General features: G+C 37.2%; 3 protein-coding genes across 4 annotated transcripts; 2 read left to right on the plus strand and 1 right to left on the minus strand.

Moving 5' to 3' along the window:
- Nucleotides 1–540: 540 nt before the first annotated feature.
- LOC146168420 (uncharacterized) lies at nt 541–4596 on the plus strand. Of its 2 annotated transcripts, none has more exons than XM_083389232.1 (6): nt 541–1274; nt 1509–1836; nt 2676–2799; nt 2903–3049; nt 3226–3441; nt 3792–4596. In XM_083389232.1, exons 1-6 carry the CDS (start codon nt 669–671, stop codon nt 4060–4062), a joined length of 1692 nt encoding a protein of 563 aa, XP_083245358.1. In that variant the 5' UTR covers nt 541–668; the 3' UTR covers nt 4063–4596. The 2 variants fall into 2 exon arrangements, with proteins under 2 accessions (XP_083245358.1, XP_083245359.1); XM_083389233.1 differs by having other exon boundaries at nt 3776–4008.
- A 2064-nt stretch (nt 4597–6660) lies between these two features.
- Nucleotides 6661–9308, plus strand: LOC146168421 (large ribosomal subunit protein uL23-like). The gene is made up of 4 exons (XM_083383299.1): nt 6661–6703; nt 7245–7404; nt 8804–8903; nt 9105–9308. The coding sequence occupies exons 1-4, from the start codon at nt 6688–6690 to the stop codon at nt 9264–9266; spliced, it is 438 nt and encodes a 145-aa protein (XP_083239425.1). The 5' UTR covers nt 6661–6687; the 3' UTR covers nt 9267–9308.
- A 3394-nt stretch (nt 9309–12702) lies between these two features.
- Nucleotides 12703–15219, minus strand: LOC146168422 (polypeptide N-acetylgalactosaminyltransferase 4-like). The gene is made up of 8 exons (XM_083386264.1): nt 15014–15219; nt 14740–14906; nt 14330–14446; nt 14102–14237; nt 13649–13889; nt 13347–13526; nt 13083–13214; nt 12703–12723 (listed from the first exon to the last, which is right to left on the minus strand). The coding sequence occupies exons 1-8, from the start codon at nt 15217–15219 to the stop codon at nt 12703–12705; spliced, it is 1200 nt and encodes a 399-aa protein (XP_083242390.1).
- Nucleotides 15220–19278: the final 4059 nt, after the last annotated feature.

A 19278-nucleotide genomic window follows, 5' to 3' on the forward strand; every position in this document is an offset into this window, starting at 1 on the left:
GCTCATAAATAAATAGAAGACGTTTCTTCATTCTTTCCATTTTGTATGTTAATCTTTTCCATAAACATAGCCTACGCGTTCATCCACGTTATAGGTGTGTAAGTGCGGAAATTATGACTCAATTAAAAAGCTGTATAGTATTTAATGTTACGCTAGAGAAAATTTAATGCATTTTTAGCGGTATTACATTACATTTGAATCGACATCGGTATATTGGCAGCATTGTAGCGTACAACGCGGACGCCTAGCAATGTAAACCGCAAACAAGTTTTGCAAAAATAGTATTGCATTGTAATAAGAGTATTTAATAACAAATAAAAAAATATGTTTCAAACACTCTGATTTGGGTGCCATATTTTATTAGGCCAACATCATAAGCCGCGAGCCCTCTTGCAACAGCGCGCGATACAGGACACCTGTGACCTCATACGCATTGCATCAAGCCAACGCAGTCGCATGATTTCCGAGTCGAAATGACGCAATATGAGTGGTAATGGGCACCTGATAAAAATGCGCAAAACAGTTGATCAACAGTTTAGTCGCCGTAAGGTCCGTGCCGTGTATTAAACCTAAAAAAGAGTTACTGGTAAAATATAAGGTGTGAAAACTGTACGCTTTAGTGCTGCCATGTAATATTTCGACAAAGCTGAAAACGTCAAGAGTTAAACATGGTTGTAGGTGCTTCAACGACTCCAGCAAGCAGTCTGCCGCCGCCTAGTCCATACAACGAACCTTACTGGATCATCTGTGAAATAATACTGGTCATACTAACCTTAGTGGTCTTCGTACTTCTTTTTGTGGTCACTTGCTACACGCTGAAACTAAAAAAGAAAAACAACAGTCGTACGACTAGGAACCTTCTTATCATTTGTCTTCTCAGCACCTCCATGGCTTTTGGCAGACTCGTCTCCGACCAATTCGTTGCATTTTGGGGATGGCAGACCAACGAAAATTGCCGCGTCGCCACTTCAGTGAGCATAGCGTTTTACATACTGAGCGTCTACCCGGCTTACATATTCTTGTGGTACCGTCAGAACATTTTCTACTCAGACAAAACGCTAAGGCACCTCCTAAATAAAAGTATCGGCATCATCAGCAAAGTAACCCTGGTCGTTTTGGCCTTAAGTGGGACAGCTATCTCGGTTATGTACCAAATCCCGTCTGTCAACAAGTGGAAGTACGAAGCGACACAAACCGGGTGCAGAGATGTCAACGACGAAGCAGATGTCGAAATTTTGATTGTCCTTTTTATTGTCATCACTTTTATCATACAGGTATCGATCGAAGCGCTTTTGTTTTTTCTTTCATTATTTGCCTGACTACGAACTAAATATATGTTGTTTGGTTAAATTTCAAAGAAAGTAAAATATTTAGGTTTGGAGGTTTGCCAATAAAACTAGTAATTAATTTTCAAAGTTCATTAAAAGCTTTAGGTCCAAGTTAATTACTTATAAACTGAATTATTTTACCATGCCTCATTTAATTAAAAAATCATTGCTTTGCTTCAGTTTTGTCTTCTTGGATTGCTGCTTTACCCGCTTATCACAACAAAGAAGAGGCAACAGAGAACGAGCACTCCAACTCAAACCCCAACACAAACGCCATCCCAAACCCCGCAACCCTCACCCAGTCCGTCCCGCAAGTTCGGCACCCCTCGAAAGAGCACTGACTTGGCAAGGGTTGCCATGATGGGAGCTCACAGCAAGCGAGCAGGCGGAGAAACGCTCACCATCGAAATGACAGACGTATCTCGACGAAACTCAGTCGACAGTTCGCATGGAATTTACAAGGTCGGTAGAGGCACATTTAGCAGCGACGACGAATCAATAAGATCAGGTGAGCATTTTGTTTTAATTTCCATAACAATCAAATTATATTAACGACCTTGGTTAAACTATGACAATAACTTTTTTACTCGTTTCGCTCGAAGTTGTATTATTTTACGTTAAACCTTTATCTATCATGTTTCTATCAAAGCGTAATTTATATTTTGGTTAGTTGTCAAACAGCCCACGTATAGAGACACTTTCACTGATATTATTTTTTTAAAGGCACATGTCTATTAGTCTATATTATATAGCATATTTATCAAATAAGGTGGCTGATTTTTGATAATTTTAAGCAACTCAAATGTATGCAGTTTCCTTTTTAAGTTAAATTCGCAGCAAAGATTGCAAAGTCTCTTTTTGATCAACGATAACAGCTAGCGTATCATAGTCGTGAGTTCGAACCTCATTGAAGGCTAGTTGACGCCTTGCTTGTATCATTGGTCGTCAGATACGGTTAGTCTGCGAAGGCTTCCGGTGTATATAGGTTTAAGTAGTAACTACACTTCGAGATATTTATGTTAACTTCGAGACTTTTGTTAACTTGCTCGCTCAAGTTGAACAAAAACACGTGGTAACTTGTAAGTTTATTTACTGAAGTATTTTTTGCTATGGGGTAATAATGCTATGTGTTAAGCGCGAAGCTTACAATGTTAATACCATTTATTCGTATTTTTGTTTTCAACGTTGTTGTCTATAATTTGTTCTTTCATGGTCATTTGAGCGACCAACAGAAAAATTATCAGGCGGTCCAACTTTTGGTCACAACCGATACGTGGGGAAACACTGTCTTAAAGTTTAAACAATACGTTCCTTCTAATAACCTTCTTTCATTGGCGTTATTTCCAGGCAGCGACGCGGGACTCATAAGCGAAGTAAACACCTATACTTCTCAGTCAGAGTTTGAAAGTGATAATGAAGGAATGCCTTTTACTTCGGCACAGGGAACACTGCGAAAAAAAAGATATATTAGGTACGCCAAAGTTAAAAATTAAAAAAAAATTAAAATATATTTGGTCCAGGAGTCGTAAATATGAAATAAATTAACAAATTATGTTTTCCAAACTCTGTTTCAGACGCGAAGATAGAAATGGATCTTCCCGCCCAGGAACACCAAGTAGAGGGAGCAGAAGAGGTTCAAACGGGTCGGTGTCTTCTGCAATCTGGAGGAGAATCAGAAAGTCGTCGTTAAAGAAGCAGAGAAGAAAATCTGATGCCAGGAAGTGCGTAATTTTAAATTTTGTAGGGACCGCATAAAGCTACCCACAATCCCACATAGTCCAACCTATAAAGGTAAATAAAGTACACACATATGCATTCCTGTTTGTGTGTACATTTTCGTTTACTCCGCCATAATAGCGACATCTATTGTTTTATGAAACGTTTTATTTGTTTCTAGGGAGAAGAAGCTGAAACTCCTCATCCGCAAAGTTTTTCTGCTTTGCTGTGTGTGTGTCTTCTCCGACGTGATCGTTACAGTGCTTCAACTTGCCTTTGTTGTTCCTGAGCTGGTTTACCTTGTCATATTCGACATTAATCTCTTCGTTAATATAGTTTGCCTCATCTTGTCTTTCAAGGAATGGAAGAAAATCCTCATAGCGCCCATAGAGAAAAGGTACAATATAGTAGGACAGATTAGGAACTTATTATTGGACTTATTGTACAATTGTGTTGTAGTTTTTGTGCATCGGTTAGCTAATGACATGGCCGATTGCTTTGCTGCGAAAAAATATCAGTACGTGAATTGGATGGTATATAAAATAATATAAATATTTTCACTAATGCTATCAAAATGTTTCCACGAATAAAGAGGTAAAGTTTCGAATGTTAAACATTTAAATTATGCCAACGTAAAACGCTTGCGGCCCTGATGCCACGAATTTCCGTTATCACTCGATGATCGGTTTCCGCTCCTATCTGCTGCCCACACAAAAAATTACAGCTAGCAGTCGGTGCATTTTTCAGGCTATGCAAATGCAGAAGAAACGAAAATGGCAAACAACCGAACCAGTCCACAACATCGCCCGTAGTATCTCAGGAGAGTAATCCCACAGCGGTGACCAACATTTCAATGAGATCCAATACTTTACGACACGGTTCAGTCCCGCCTTCCTCTGGTCACCAACCTTTGCGTCCTCCTGTCAAAAAAATCGTCTCGTCGGAATCTGGAACCTTTGATGTTACAAATTCTGAATCGGCTGACCAGGCTGGACCTTCACATAGCATCAGTATATAAGATTACCGCAAAATACACACACATCTGTGTTTAACAACTGTGATCTAGCCCTTCTGAAGTCTCGTGTTGACCAACAATGATGGCTAACGTATCATAGTCATGATTTCGAACCTCACTACAGTCTACATAGTTTTTTTTTTCGATGAATTTAGGCCTTATTCTGAAGAATTTAGGCCCTATTCCGGCAGATCTAGGTCTTATTTAGACGATTTTGGTCTTATGGTGTACTGGATATTACTGCGTATTTGGCTGTATTATGTCGTTGGTTTTTACGGTATAGTTTTATAGATTTTTCAGCTTTAGGTATTGTAGACTTTTAGGTCTCATTGTGTGTTCCCGAAAAAAATATTACAAGGTTATGCAATCTGCATTTGACTTATTAGACTTAATCTATCTGAAAACTTATTTAAACTTCTCTTGACTTCTTTACATTGGTATTCATTTGTTGATTTTCATGCTTGTTATTTCTAGTATAGGCTATATTTGTTGAATAAACTGTTTTAATATGTTAATAAAGTAAAATATATGACAGTGTTGTGAAATTCTATTCATTGACATTAAAATAATTTTTTTAACATTTGATATTGATAACAACGTTATTTTCCAAATATTCTTGCAATTAGGGATGTCCTATATATACGATTTTTCCACAACGAATCAAAGTCATAAATCCGTGCTTATTTCTAAGATTTGTGCTTTTTTAATACGTGTGCAGTGGCTAAATCTTCGATTAGCTGATATTATTTAAAACTTAGTCTGGCCTCGCAGTGTGGCCACAAAAACACACACCTCGTAAGTTAACCAGAGCGATTTTGAATGCAGCGAACAGATGAACAGAAATAGGCCTAGTGTGCCCCGCGCGTCCTGTTAAAATCACATGGCCACAAAATAGTACAAAACATTTCGATTCATAATATTTCTTGTAATTAATGTGATTTGGCCCAAGTGAAGCTAGAAATGTAGGCTTATAGGCCTACGTACGTTAGCATATTATAGGTACCAAAACATTTTAATTAATTAATGTGGCAACCAACGTCAACGGGATGTTTGTCAACGAAATGCATCAAAATCAGCGTTATCCAGCACTCATATGCGACCAGTCAAAGTCATGTCATCAATATCCTAAGCGATATAAGATCATGTTACAATTCAAACGGCAAGCACGGCACATTTGTTGCACCAGCTTATCATTTTTTTTGCATTAGCGGAAAAGTTTTGTCATATCTTGTAAACCATGTTCCATTGTGTTTTTACTTTATTGTTTGGATCCCATAGGAATAGGTTATATACTTTTTCGGCCAGTTGAATTTTATAATTGATGGCTGCTGAGTCGGAGTCGGGACTCGTGATTAAACGGAGTCGGTTTGGTTTGCTTGGAGTCGGACTCGAGTACGTAAAACGTAAAACTACCCGAATCTCGAGTTCGATGTGTAATGCGCAGTACCCCATTACGAAACTGACCGCAAACTGTAAATTGTAAAAGTGTAACAGCAAATGCTGGTGGAAAATTTTTCCACCATTGTGGGTGGATGAATTATGCGACACCTCTATGAGTGGATTGCTGAATATCCATCGCATTTTAGTTATGTAAATTGATGAAATACAGGCTGTAGAGTCAGAGCCGTACTCGGGGACTCGAAGAAATCGCACATGGACTCGGGTTCATTTTTTACCCGGAGTCGGACTCGTTTTTTTTAATCGACACCGCAGCCTGGTGGCAGCAATAAAAGTGTATTTATATTACAGGTACTTGCAGTGGTTTCAAACAGGGAGTCGAACCGCTGACTTTTTCGGTTGAGGTTCGGTTCAGGTTCAAGGATTTTTTCGAAATCCGGTTCAGTTCCGTTTTCGGTTTCGAGCAATTTAAAAGTTCCGGTTCAGCTCCGGTTCGACCATCGTTATTTCAAAACCGGTTCAAAAAGTTTCGGTTCGGATACAATATAAGTTGACGTAGAGAGTAATATTTGAATTGCAAGTCATTTAATCTAAGTTACGTGACGTATTAAAAAAACAGCAACTCATTATTGAAATATCTAAAAAATAAAAATATCAAGTTGTTTTAATCAATATTTATAATTTTTGTCATAAAATTTCGAACATGTCGTAACTTAAATCTGTAAAAAGAGGTTGTGACGTCATGCTGGAGTGAACCGCTTTTGTTTACAGGTTCGGGTTCGGTTAAGGTTCATGTTCCTTCAAATTATTCGGTTCAATTCCGGTTCGGCTCCCTAAAATCTTACAAAAAATGGTTCAGGTTCGGTTTCGGTTCGGATAAAATTGAGCCAAAGTCGGTTCATAAAGTTCCGGTCGGTTCCGGTTCGACTCCCTGGTTTTAAATGGCACAATTTCACACAACCTCTCATTATTGCTAATTTGAACAAAAACAACATGTGGGCCAAAAACAAACTGTTGTCCTCATAGGCGGCAATAAAAGATGAGCGTCTACAGAGTCAAACGTAGCCATAACAAACAAGAATGAATAAAATTTACGCGTCCCAAATTATTTTGTAAAACTGCTTTTGCGAGCCATCACTCCCCTTAAATATTTATTTCTAACGTTTTAATAGCGCCACTAGTGTTACGATCTCTTCCAACACGCTCACTTCTGTCTTTTGACTAAAAATCATGGCCGCAAAGGGAGGTACGTAAAGTATTTGTTTTAATAATGTGTTATAAGTAAAGTATAAACGTCGAAATTGCTATTAACATTTTTGATCGGCGTTCCTAGCTATATAATATGACAAAAGGTATAAAATAGATCTAAATAGCTATGTTTTACAACCACTAAAGGTAAGCCATTATAATTTAAAGTTAGGCGCTGGTCTAGAATCCTACCACATTTATTTTAACAGTAACGAAACGAGCTGTCAAAGTTGAAATTGCAAGGAAGGCATAAATATGTAAGAATTAGTATAATAACAATACTTGACCCAACCTAACCCAAATATTGTTAGTAATTTAACCCCCGGACGAAAATGTGGTAGGATTCTAAACCATCGCCCAAAGTTATTACGTACAGCTTCAAATTATATTTGCGTAAGCTGAATTTTTACAGAATGCTTTATAATAAGTTTTGTTAATGAAGAAAACAGCACAAACATTTTATCAGTTTTAAGTTAATAAATGTGTGTCTACTAATCTTCTAACTAGACTTATATTTTATTGAAATATTGTTATTTTAGCTAAAGAAAAGGCTCTGAAAGCCAAGAAGGCTGTCCTGAAGGGCCTTCATGCCCACAGGAAAAAGAAGTTCCGCAAGTCTGTTCATTTTCGCCGTCCACGTACACAAAAATTGCCGCGTGCTCCCAAATACCCACGCAAGAGTGTAGTGAAACGTAACAAGTAAGATTTTTTAATCTATTAAGGCCCGTTTACGCTACAGCTGCACTGAGCTGCGCTGGGAGTGAAACTTTTTTCATTACAGCTGCACTGAGATGCGGTGGGCGTAAAAATCGCTCCAAACGTAACGTTTTTTTTTATAGCTGCACTGGGCTTAAGTTTAGCAAAGCGTGAAAATCGCTCCAAAGCGTATTTTTAAGCTAGCTGCAGCTGCTGCACGGGGCTTGAGTTTAGCAAAACGTAAAACAAGCGCCACAATAGAATTTAAATACAAGTTACGCCCAGCGTAGCTCAGTGCAGCTGTAGTGTAAACGGGCCTTTACTGTAAACTGTTAACAAACAAATCCTAAATTTAAAGTAAGTAAAATTCATGTGGTATTGTGTGGCCTGCGTAGGCATTTCTATCATTCCCTATTTTGGAAAGTATGTCAAATGCACCCATGATACTTTATTTAAAATTTTTAAATCCGTGTTTCATTTAATTACTGGAAATCTTATTTCAAAACAGTTTATACCCAAACTACCAGGAGTATAAATATACAGAAATTGTTTTTGAACTTTACACCAAAGGAAGATTTTCCATTTGTTTGAAACTGATGAAATATGGTTATAGATGTATTTAGCATTTTGGGATTGTTTTATGTAATTAAGGGTCTATACTAATCTTGCCGCTGTCCCGAAAAATAAATTTTAAGGCAAAGTACAAAACACAATTGTCAGGTTTCATTTTTTGAATACACTATTAAAAGTTCTTTGATCGCTTTTGTCAGGGGAGCAATTTTTTTTGGCTGACTTAAGATATTTTAACCTTGGCTGGCTTAATATATTTTAGGATGACAGTAAATCGCAAAATTAGAAAAAAGGGCTGCCTAGAGTATTTGCGTATGTTGTGTCCATTGTCTTTCATCATATTTGATAGGCGTGCTCCACATAAAAAATAGGTTGTGGAGTACTGGTCTAGCAAACATGCAAAACTTGGCCTACCTATAGTTTTGGTAGAAAATTATTTTCAGTTGGTCGCAAATTATAGAAGGTAATTTTATTACAGCTGTGCAGTTTTAGGCTGCTCAAAACATATTACCGTATACAATATCCCAAACTGGAGCTTAATAAAACAGTCTTCTAATTTTGTTACGATATATAAACTGAATACTGTCATATAGAAAATACTGTGTGATTTTATTGTGTATTCCATTAATGTTCTAAAATAATAGATTTATAATACTACAACAAATTAATTTGCATCTTACCACAAATAAGTTTCCTATGTTGACAGAGGCTGGATATACAACATATTCTTTGCAGATTTAATTTCTAAAAATAAGCGTTTGTTTGATGAAATTAGAATTGTCTTGTAGAAAATTGATCAATATATTAGTTATCCTGTTTTTGTGATTTGCAGAATGGATCAGTTTGCAATTGTAAAGCACCCTCTTACAACAGAAAGTGCTATGAAGAAGATTGAAGATAATAACACCCTTGTTTTCATTGTGGACCTTAAGGTACTTAGTTCATTTACATACACATTTTTTTATTTGTTGCTATTTAAAAACCCTGTTTATAAAAATGCTTATCTGTCATGCCAAAAGTAATTAGAGCAGTTATTTGAAAAAAAGTTTACACATGTTTATGTTTAGTGTATTAGCCACAATTTATGTTTACTTTTGTAATTCCAAGTTCTACGCCAAATGCTTTTTCTCTAGGCTAACAAGCCCCAGGTGAAGCAGGCCGTAAAAAAGTTGTACGACATCGACGTGGCGAAGGTGAACACACTGATTCGACCCGACGGCACTAAAAAAGCCTATGTTAAGCTGGCACCGGACTACGACGCGCTTGATGTTGCCAACAAGATCGGAATCATTTAAGTTCCGCGTCCTTGCTGTTGCGCAAATACAAGGGAAAATCCAGTCTGTCTTTTTACTATTATTACATATTAAAGTGTACCGTTTCCCGACGGGCTGTAGTTTCAAAAGTCTGTCACAATGATTGATTTAGTAAACTCATTGAAGGATACGATTGTTACAACCACTAAATAACCCCAGTGTAAGTGGACGCTTACAAATCAAATCTTCTGGCTGGCAAGTCTACATTGGCAAATCTTTCATTCACGTAGATTAATAGACCGCAAATTTAGCTAAAAAACAGGGTTTCTGTTATTTGCAGAAAAGCAGTTAAATTGCAATAATTTTGTTTATTGCACTATACTGCCAAAAAGTATTAATTGCGAAAACTGAAGATTACCTTAGTAAACATGTGAAAAAATATTTTCAATAACATTTTTTTGTAAAGTTTGCCACTCGTATTTTGAACTAAAATATAGATATGTGGGGCTATCTTGTTCTTTGTCCCTGGTGGTAATTACAACCCGGACTATCGAAATAGTTTAGAAACAATAAGCAATAATAACCACGACGGAATAATATGTAAAATCGTCTGTATCATACATAAACCTGTCGGAACTTGAAACTTGGTTAAATGCCTAAACTCCTAATTGTAAGAAGAGGGCATGAGACGATTTTGCATCGCCCACTAGGTGTCGACGTTTGGGCGCCCTAGTTTGGCCGGCGCCACTATTTTGTCATCAGATTGTTTGCCCCGGTTTGATGTTAGTGGTGGGTTATGGGTGTGGTTAAAATTGGGTTCGGGTTGAAATCATCAGGGAAGTTAGGAGTACGGTTTGGGTCAGGGCTGCGGAGTCGGACTCGGGACTCGACCGAGTCGGTTTGTTTTGCCGGACTTGGGACTCGAGTAAGACCGCGTAAAACTACCCGAGTCCCGAGCCCGACATGCGCATCTAATTTTAAAACTGTTAAGGCGGCAAAATGTAAGTTGTAAAAGGGTAATAGCAAATGTGTAATATTTGTAAACCATGCAATGCGGGTGGATCAACTATGACACCAATATGAGTGGATTGCTGTAAATCCACCTAATTTAGTTGCGTAAATGGGTAAAATCCAGGCTGTAGAGTCAGAGCTGGACTCGGGACTCGACAAAATCTTACATTTGGCTGGAGTCGGACTCGGGTGTATTTTTTTGGCCGGAGTCGGACTCGGGAGTCTGGCCAAATGTGCGATTTCGTCGAGTCCCGATTCCGGCCCTTACTGTCCATGCAGCCTGTATTCCGCCAATTTAAGTAACGGTGGATATTTAGAAACCCAATTGTGTCATATAACTCATCCATTCACAATACAGGGTTTGAAATTATCCACCATTATGCTACTCCGCCTTTACAATTTACAGTATGCGGCCATTTCAGTTTCAAAATTTGGGACTGCGCATTCGAACGTCGGACTCGGGACTCGCGTCGTTAACGTGGTCTTACTCGAGTTCCGCGTCCGACACTATAGCAAAACAAACCTACTCCGTCGAGTACCGAGTCCGACTCCACAACCCTGGTTGGGTGCAGTAAAAGATTGTAGCCTTATTCTGGCCACTTAGGTATTATATTGATTTAGAGTTGACCTAATTAGACATTATTCCGAATTTAGTCTTATTCCAAACTGTGTTTTATTCCGACGTCGCTGTTGTATTAGTTTCGGTCTATTGGCTGGAGTCCATATTCAGACGTTTTAATAACAAATAAAACCATAAAACATTTCTTACAATAAAAACAACTAGCAAGTGAAAATGTTAAGTTAAACTTTAAAAATAACAAAACAGGCTTGCATGTTCAAAAAAGATAATCTATATTATACAAAGTATAGGTTTATGTTTTTCAGAACAGTTGCTTAGCCAGATTGTATTTTTTTTCGTATCAATAGCGCGTTTATCGTCATGTCGAAAATGTCAGTTAATAACTGTTAGTTTTCTCTAACATGCCATTCCCAAATCTGGGATACTTTTGACGAGTCACAAGTTTGGAGTGTAATATCTTCACCTTTAACTCCATTAACACATTTTCCTGTTCCTTGATTTCGTATAAGTCCATTCTAAATAATACAAATCAAGTTATAGGCAACAATACAAAAAATAAAACTTTGAAGGAGTATATCCATTCGTAAGATACCAAATTATAAAACAAGTTCGAAAAACTCACACAAGCGCTGACAATTAAGTAACTAATTTGCAGTGTCCATGGTTACTTATGTAGCCTACAGCAGTGGTCGAAAAACTGTGTGCCGCGGCCAAAATGTGGAAGTTTTAACAAATTTTACTGGGATGCACTCTGTTTATGACATTTTATCATGAAGTTGAGTGCCGTGTGTATTTAAACAAAATGGTATGGCTTACAGTTTCAACACAGGGCCACTAGGCTAGGGCATGCCCAACTAAACTATACTTTTAGCCAAGTTTGACTATGTAAAAAAAATTAGCGCTTCGCGTTAACTATTATCCAGGAATGCATGATGGAATGTTGCGGCATGTGAACAATAAACTCTGCGAAGTCAATTTCTGTTAAATTAGACCAGTGATTTTCAAACTGTGTGCCGCGGCACACTAGTGTGCCTCGAGAAATTGTCAAGTGTGTCGTGTAACTTTTTGTAATTTTAGAAAATAAGTTATTTGTATTGCCAATAGGAATACACGCAAGCTTTTAGACTTAAATAAACGCACTATCCATTATAAACTAATGTTATTGAGACATTTCTATATAGTTACATTACGGGCGATTGTAAAATTACTATATTGTTGTTCTGTTAAAAGTGTGCCGCGAAATATTTAAGATTTGTTTAGTGTGCCGCGAGCCAAAAAAGTTTGGGAACTACTGAATTAGACTATTAATGACGACATTTCAAGCAATATTCGAATCTCTTTTACGTTCACTATGCGGCGCGTTTCCTTTTTATTTGAAGTATTGTCAAATAAAACTCTCGTGGTCCCCCAAACAAATATCTTGGATCCGCCACTGTTGTCGTAGTGATTTTATGTAGTGGGCCTTCAAATATAGCTCTTAAAAATATATTTTACGCCGCGGTTAAAACTTCGGCCAACCACTGTCCTACAGGTTTAGATTTAACTTTCTTGGATATAAAGTACGCCACCAATTTTTGTTCACCAGGCTATACCTTTTCAAACGTCCATAGTTGCAACGAGTTAAAAAGATTGTTGTCACTTGAGCATTTGTCTGTTAAAACTTTGTCCACAGCAGCAAAAACACACTTTTCGTGAACGTCTGTGAATCTTATTTCCTTCGTTTTAGTATGTTCGAAAAACTGTTGTAAAAATAACTGAATTAGAATAAACAATAAACTAAAGCATCTAGCTATGCCATTTCTTAGACCTAACACTTTTTATTTTAAATTTATTATTATTTTTACCTTACCTGCTGTTCGACCCCAACATGACAGTAATACAAAATAATTACTTGTTGTCCATCTTGACCTGTCATCGGAATAAGGCATAACAGTTTCATGTTGAGAAGTCTAATCTACGAGTAATAAAAAAGACGACATGTCACACAGAAGTCAAACGTGCAAAAACATTTAATTGCATCAAATCAACAAACATTATAGCGTAGTGGCTTTATCACCTGCGAATATTCTAGGTATTTGGTCGCATAGTGAGCAAGTTCAGCTACTGGTTAAAATCAGATGCATTTTCTGCAAGTGGTAGGCGACATTAAATGGAGACTGTGCCAGACAACCTAAATAGTGTTTGTGTGGTTGTGACAGCACTGTGCGACCAGCAGGTCCCAGGTTATAACAACTCTATTTAAAGCACCATGAACTTTCAACACTTACAGAACCGTAGGAGCCAGGTATATCATCGGGTACATGTTGTTCCGGGTAAATCGTCTTTAAATACCAATTAAAATCATGACATTTCAATTTTTCACGCAACTTTTTGCGTTTCGAGACGTCACCGTAGTCTTTCTGCGTGCAAAACAACAAAATATGTTTTTGTCATTTACTAGTCCCAGCATATTTACAGTAATATGTCAACTAAAGTTCATTAGCTGCATGTTTGGAGGTATACAATGGACCCTGAACACAAAAAATGTTTACTTTTAACTCTTTCTGAGGCATGCGCAAATAGAAGTGACGTTTGTAATCGTCGAGCCAAACCTCAGCCACTCTTCTCACGTTTTGCCAGAAATGATCTCGGGGATAAGTCATGACCTCGCGCGATACATGCCCGATATGTGAACACGGAACAATGATCACCCTTCCGCCGCACATCCACGTCTAAAAGTAAAAATAAATTTTGCAGTTATATAAGTGCTGTTATAGGTGACTCTAGCGTTCATGGACCACCGTAGTTTTGTCGGTTTTCAGGATTGTTAAGTTGTCCGTCATAGGCCACAAACCCTAAAAGAGATTTCGACGTTTTCGCCTCCCCATATCCGCATGCCTTCGTCATATGTTCCGATGTGGTAAAAGTATCTTCGGTTAACAGCAAACAGACCCCCTGAAATGGTTGGAGTTGGAATTGGCTCGGCTGGTGATTTCCACGTTAAACGTTTTTCCTGGCTCATGAAGCGCCAGTGAAAAAAAAGCTGCCAGGTGAAACCTCCAATGTTCGGCTCGGCAATGAAATGTCTATAGAACCTAGATAAGTATAGATTTGGTTATAGTTTTGTTAAGATGAAATAAAACATAAAATTGCTGTTGAATGATAGATTCACGATTCTTCATAGCAAAGTATGTGTTTTTTGCAACTCCATAAATCGTAAAATATTTATTCCGCTTTTATACAATTCAAGCCGATCAGATGTAAATATGCTAGAGAAGTAGTTGTTATATAATATATATATATATACTCGAAAGTCCGTGAATCAATAGTGTCAGTCACTGGAACTGCGAGTGTGGCGTTGTCTTTAACAATTTCTTCGAGGAGCGGCTCAAGCCAGCCTATTGTGCACTCGCAATGACAATCCATGAAAGCAATAACCTCACCTAAAACGTACGATTGTGCTTATTACAATTAAAGGTTGTTTGGTGAAAAATTAAAACGTTAAACTATCAAACAAATGTAGGGAAACATTTACCTGTTGCTTTTTCCAATCCAATGAGACGAGCACGGATAAGTCCCTCGCGTTGTTTTGTTCGTGTCATACGAAATTTGGAAACTGTTCTTAAATGTGCTTTTACCTTTTCTGTAATATCTACAAAAACGTTTTTTATCGTAGTCGCTTACACGAGTATGCACACTACATATATATATATAATTTATAATAGCCTACAATCTACATATGGGCCGCTATCGTTGGTCAGTATACCGCTCCAGGAGGGGTTGTTAACAGACAATACATAGCCTATAGCTTTGTATATGACTTTTATTTATCTTTAGGCCTGTTTTTTTTATTTAAGCTTAATTAAGAACAACAAATATCTCAGTAACTTAACACTTTATAGCTATTTTTATATGGCGAAATCTAGAGACCAAGCCTTCTAATACCATAATCGCTGTAATCATCAACCAGAATTATTTCCCTTAGCAGGACGTTTGCCGTGTTGTGCAAAACGCTGAAAATAGTTCTTAGGAGCGTTGACCATTCTTCATTAAAACAGACAATGATAACCGAAGTTTCGGGCAATTTGTAGTTTGCTTTCTCCGTTTTACATCTATATAGTAACAGTACTGTGATAACAGTGAGGCTTACGTAGCAATATAATTTTAACTTTTTTCAAGCTTTCACTAACACTCTGATAGTTATTGAAGAGTCACTTACTTGTCAGGCCGTGTGTCCTTTAGGACTCGGTGTAGTGAAATGCGTTGACTTAAATATTGGTTAATTCCGTAAATTGCCCATAAGCGATCATGCTCCGCCCTTTCCTCGTCGTTTAAATTTGTGACGTAAGCCGCCTCACCGAATTCTCCGGGTTTTTCTTCTCGTAAATCTACCGGCCTGATGAGTGCTGGTGCGTGATCGTGCATTTTCATTCCTGGACTTTTTGTTTTGACTTCCGAATGATTTACCTTTTTGTACGAAACGATCACAACGACTATTGTCATTAGCAATAAAACTTTAAGTAACCTACGAAGTTTGACTATTGTCATTTTTTTATTATAAATATATTTCCTACAAAATATTATGGCAAAAATTTTACCAGAAACATTTTTGGATAATAATCTCACAATATTATTTAAATTTATTGTATATAACATAGTACAAAAACAATAAATTACAAATTTAAACAAACCCATCTATATCCATCAAGATAATTTCTTTTGTAAAAATCTTAACTCGACGCGAAGAAACAATACAAAATTCCTTTAAAAACGTTTGACACCATCAAAACTACTCAGCCGAATAACTTGTCTCCGTCTTCAGATTTAAAATCTCCGCATTGTTTTATCCGAATAATTTCCTGCGATGTGTTTTTGCTTATATTAGCCTCCGGCTGTGTAATGCTCGCAATAAATTAGGTCTATTTGAATAGTATGACTTTGCTACGTATAAACTACATTACTACGACATGTTAAGCTATCCGTGCGATAACGTTTTTGCGCGGCGAAAAACTTTAACAAGAAAAAACATAATCGCCCTAATGATCAGCTGTATTTGGTATAGCGGCCAGAGCAGGTTAATTTTATAGACCTTATAATAGACGAGTTACCCTACTGGTTCAGTGACGGATCTAGGGGATGGAAGGGCATCGGGACATGACCACAAAGCGTCACGTACCCTTTTAAATTAAAAGTTAAGCCAACTTAAACCAAGTTAACGCATTTTTTTGCGCTTGGGCTGGATTCAGCTGCGATTGTAGCACGACTTCGTTCGGGATTTCCTTTTTCCCCAAGAAACACGCTGCAGAATTTTCATATTTCCGGTTTTGAAATGGAACAATGTTGTCAAGTTTTGTAAACTGGTGTAAATACAGTATTTTATAAGATGAAATATCGCGTTTCTCCAATGAAACAAGAACAGGGACATTTTGTCCCACCATGGCAATTTGCATCAACCGTGGCGATTGCTGGACGAGTTTTGAGGCACGGAAGTGGGCCTAAATAAATCCAACACCAGTGCTAAACCTGAAAATTCGTATTTTCTGACTTTACATACCAAATGTCAAAACAAATGCCCAAACTTTGGATTTGCACGTTTAAAAAAATGTTCTCCATTTTTTCTTAGTTATCGTATATGCGTCCTGCTAGGCTACTCCTCAGCGCAGTGGCGTCCCCACTATACATTTCACGAAAAATCTCAACTGTTCAATTGCTATCCTTTGATATATTAGACTAGACGTTTTTGCACTGCCCGGTGAGCTATGCTCGTTATAGATGCTTTTATGTTGAATTTATAAAAAAGTTAGTTAAAATATGCAACTTTGGCAATATGTATGCTGAAATATTAGACATCATATTCAGTTTTTTATTAGGAAATATACAATTACAACGAGAAATATTTTGTTTATTCCTGTCAAATGTGAAGGGCACCGAAAAGTTTTAACAAGATAAAAGAGGACATGCCATAAAATCATTATCCTGAGTTCTGTATAAAAGTAAAAAAAGGTGATTGGTTTCATCTTTTATGATCATAAATAAGGTTTATTTTTTACTTTTGGTTCAGGGAAACCTACTTTAAAGTCTTCTATATTCAACTGTTAAAAAAGGAATAATAATCTGTCTGGTTTAGATTATTACTTTTAAGTACCACAATTTTGTATAGTAATTTGGCCGTAGAAACTTGCAAACGGATTCCAAAGCAGTGTTTTCTAGTATGTATAAAATAGGCAAATGTAAAATACTCCACTTTTAAATGGAATGCTCCTTTAAAGTTTGGTTTGAATAACATAACAATCTGAAGAAAGAACAAGGCTCATCGTGGTGCCATCAGAAAATTTGTCATAATATTATAATACATACAGAAATAAAAGTAAAAATAAATGAACAGTCAAGACAATTTTTTTAGGTTTCCTGAATTGCCTTTTCTTTACCTTTGATCAACTGTTCAACCTGCTGCATTGCTTGCTCAAAATAGACTTTGTATTGCCGTGAAATAAGTTTCTTGGCATCTGTTTGAATACCCTGGATGGAATAGATGCTCTTTGTCTCACTGTCTAAAAGTTGTTGAAGCTCATTTTTAGATTTACCGGCTCTCAATTTAGCCTGCTTTATGATTGTCATTCGGTGTTCAGTAGTTGCATGTGAAATTGGGATCTTAATCATATTTCCCACAGTTGATGGATTAATGTTTAGTTCACTTGTCACAAGTGTGGATTCCACTTGTTTTATATACTCAGGGAAAGAAACCATGTCAATGGTTATCAATCGGGGGGAAGCTTTGACAACTTGACCAATGTCACAAAGTGAAACTGAACTTCCATCTTCTAACACTATTTTAAGTTGTTCAAAAATTGTCAGGTCTGCAATAACCCGGAATTGTGTTAGGAAATCATTATGCAAATGCTTAACAATGTCTTGGAATTTTAAGTTAACTGCAGTTATATCTACAATTTCTTCGACATCCTTTGGATTGATCAATTGCTTTACCTTTGGGGATCCACCTTTTTTGACTTTGTGATAAACAACAGACTTATGAATAAACAGTGCTGGTTGGTTACATATTGACCAAGGTTTGATGGTACATTTTATTGGACTGCATATTTCTTGTTTTCTGGCATTGGAAACAAGTCTAACAACTGAAAAACTTTTTTGGTACAAGCATAATGCTCTTCCTAACAATGATGCCATAGTTTAATACCTATGGGTATGAGAAATATTAGTATTGTACTATTTGGCATCAATCACTAAAAATATCTATTCCAACCTGGTACACATCACATTGTACCCGAATCATAATGTCCAGTTGCCTTATAGCACCCCTGAAAATATCCAAACTTTTCAATTTGTCATGCACATTTAGTAGTCAACAAGTTCGAAACCAGATTTTGCAAACCCTAATTTAGTACAGTTTTGTTTTACTTCAAAGTAAAATGTGTTAAGCAGTCAGCAGAATATTTCAAGTTATTTAAACGGTAATCTCATATTTAAGAAGGAAATTTCATGAACATACAGATTGGAAACTTTGGATTTAGCGCGGGAGAGACGATTTTGCGGCTTGAAATTGCGCGGCTGTAATAACGTTATATGCAAAATTTGCACGGCTGAAAATGGACTACTAGCACTGTGGAAAGTATGGCAAGTGCACCCGCGAGATTTTTTAAACCTTTTAAAAGTGCACCCCGAAAAAATCTGAACTGCACCCGAAATATGTAAAACGCTTGTGCGGAATACGTTTACAGTGTAATGTATGCAATACAGAATGCATCCTAAAATCATAAAGTGCACCCGAGGTGCACTTTTTTGGCCTTTGTTGCACCCGGTCACACGGATTTTTTCGGCCGTGCACCCGCGAGATCTGCCATACTTTCCAGCAGTGGACTACTATACTGAAAACCGTTATCGCGACGAAAGTTTTGCGCGTTTGAGCAATTTTTCGCGGCTAAGCGCATTTGGCGTTGATTTTGGGATTTATTCCCCGCGCAGGCCTTACTTTCCAACCTGGATTAACATGCCATAATAAGTTAATTTTTGCCATGCTTGGTTTTTTGGGATAAACAAAGGGTGAAAAACTTGTGAAAAAATTCCTTTAAAATGAGCTACTTATTTGGGTTGCTTAAATTATACTACTTGTTAAGTTTTTGTTGTGGTTAAAACGAACAACCGCTGACATTTTTAGTCCAAGTGCAATATATCGTGCATTGCTCATTTGCAAAATAAGCAATATTTCAGGAATTCCCCTTAAAGAAAACACAAATTGTTCTGTAAACACTGATTTCTATGGAATTTAATAGAAAATTGGCAGCAATAACCTACACTCCTGCAGTGTCCCGATAAATAAAAGGTCGCTGGTCTGTGCCCAAGAAGTGATCTATAGTGACTAAAAATTTTTTTCGCTGCAGCATCATTCACAGCCATTGGGTTACATGAAAAAAAGAAACCTGCTAAGAACTTGATCCCTCGACTAGAGAGAAGGGCTGCGGAGTTATA

The sequence above is a fragment of the Ascidiella aspersa genome, chromosome 1 (assembly GCF_963924565.1).
Source record: "Ascidiella aspersa chromosome 1, kaAscAspe10.2, whole genome shotgun sequence".
Classification (NCBI taxonomy): Eukaryota; Metazoa; Chordata; class Ascidiacea; order Phlebobranchia; family Ascidiidae; genus Ascidiella; species Ascidiella aspersa.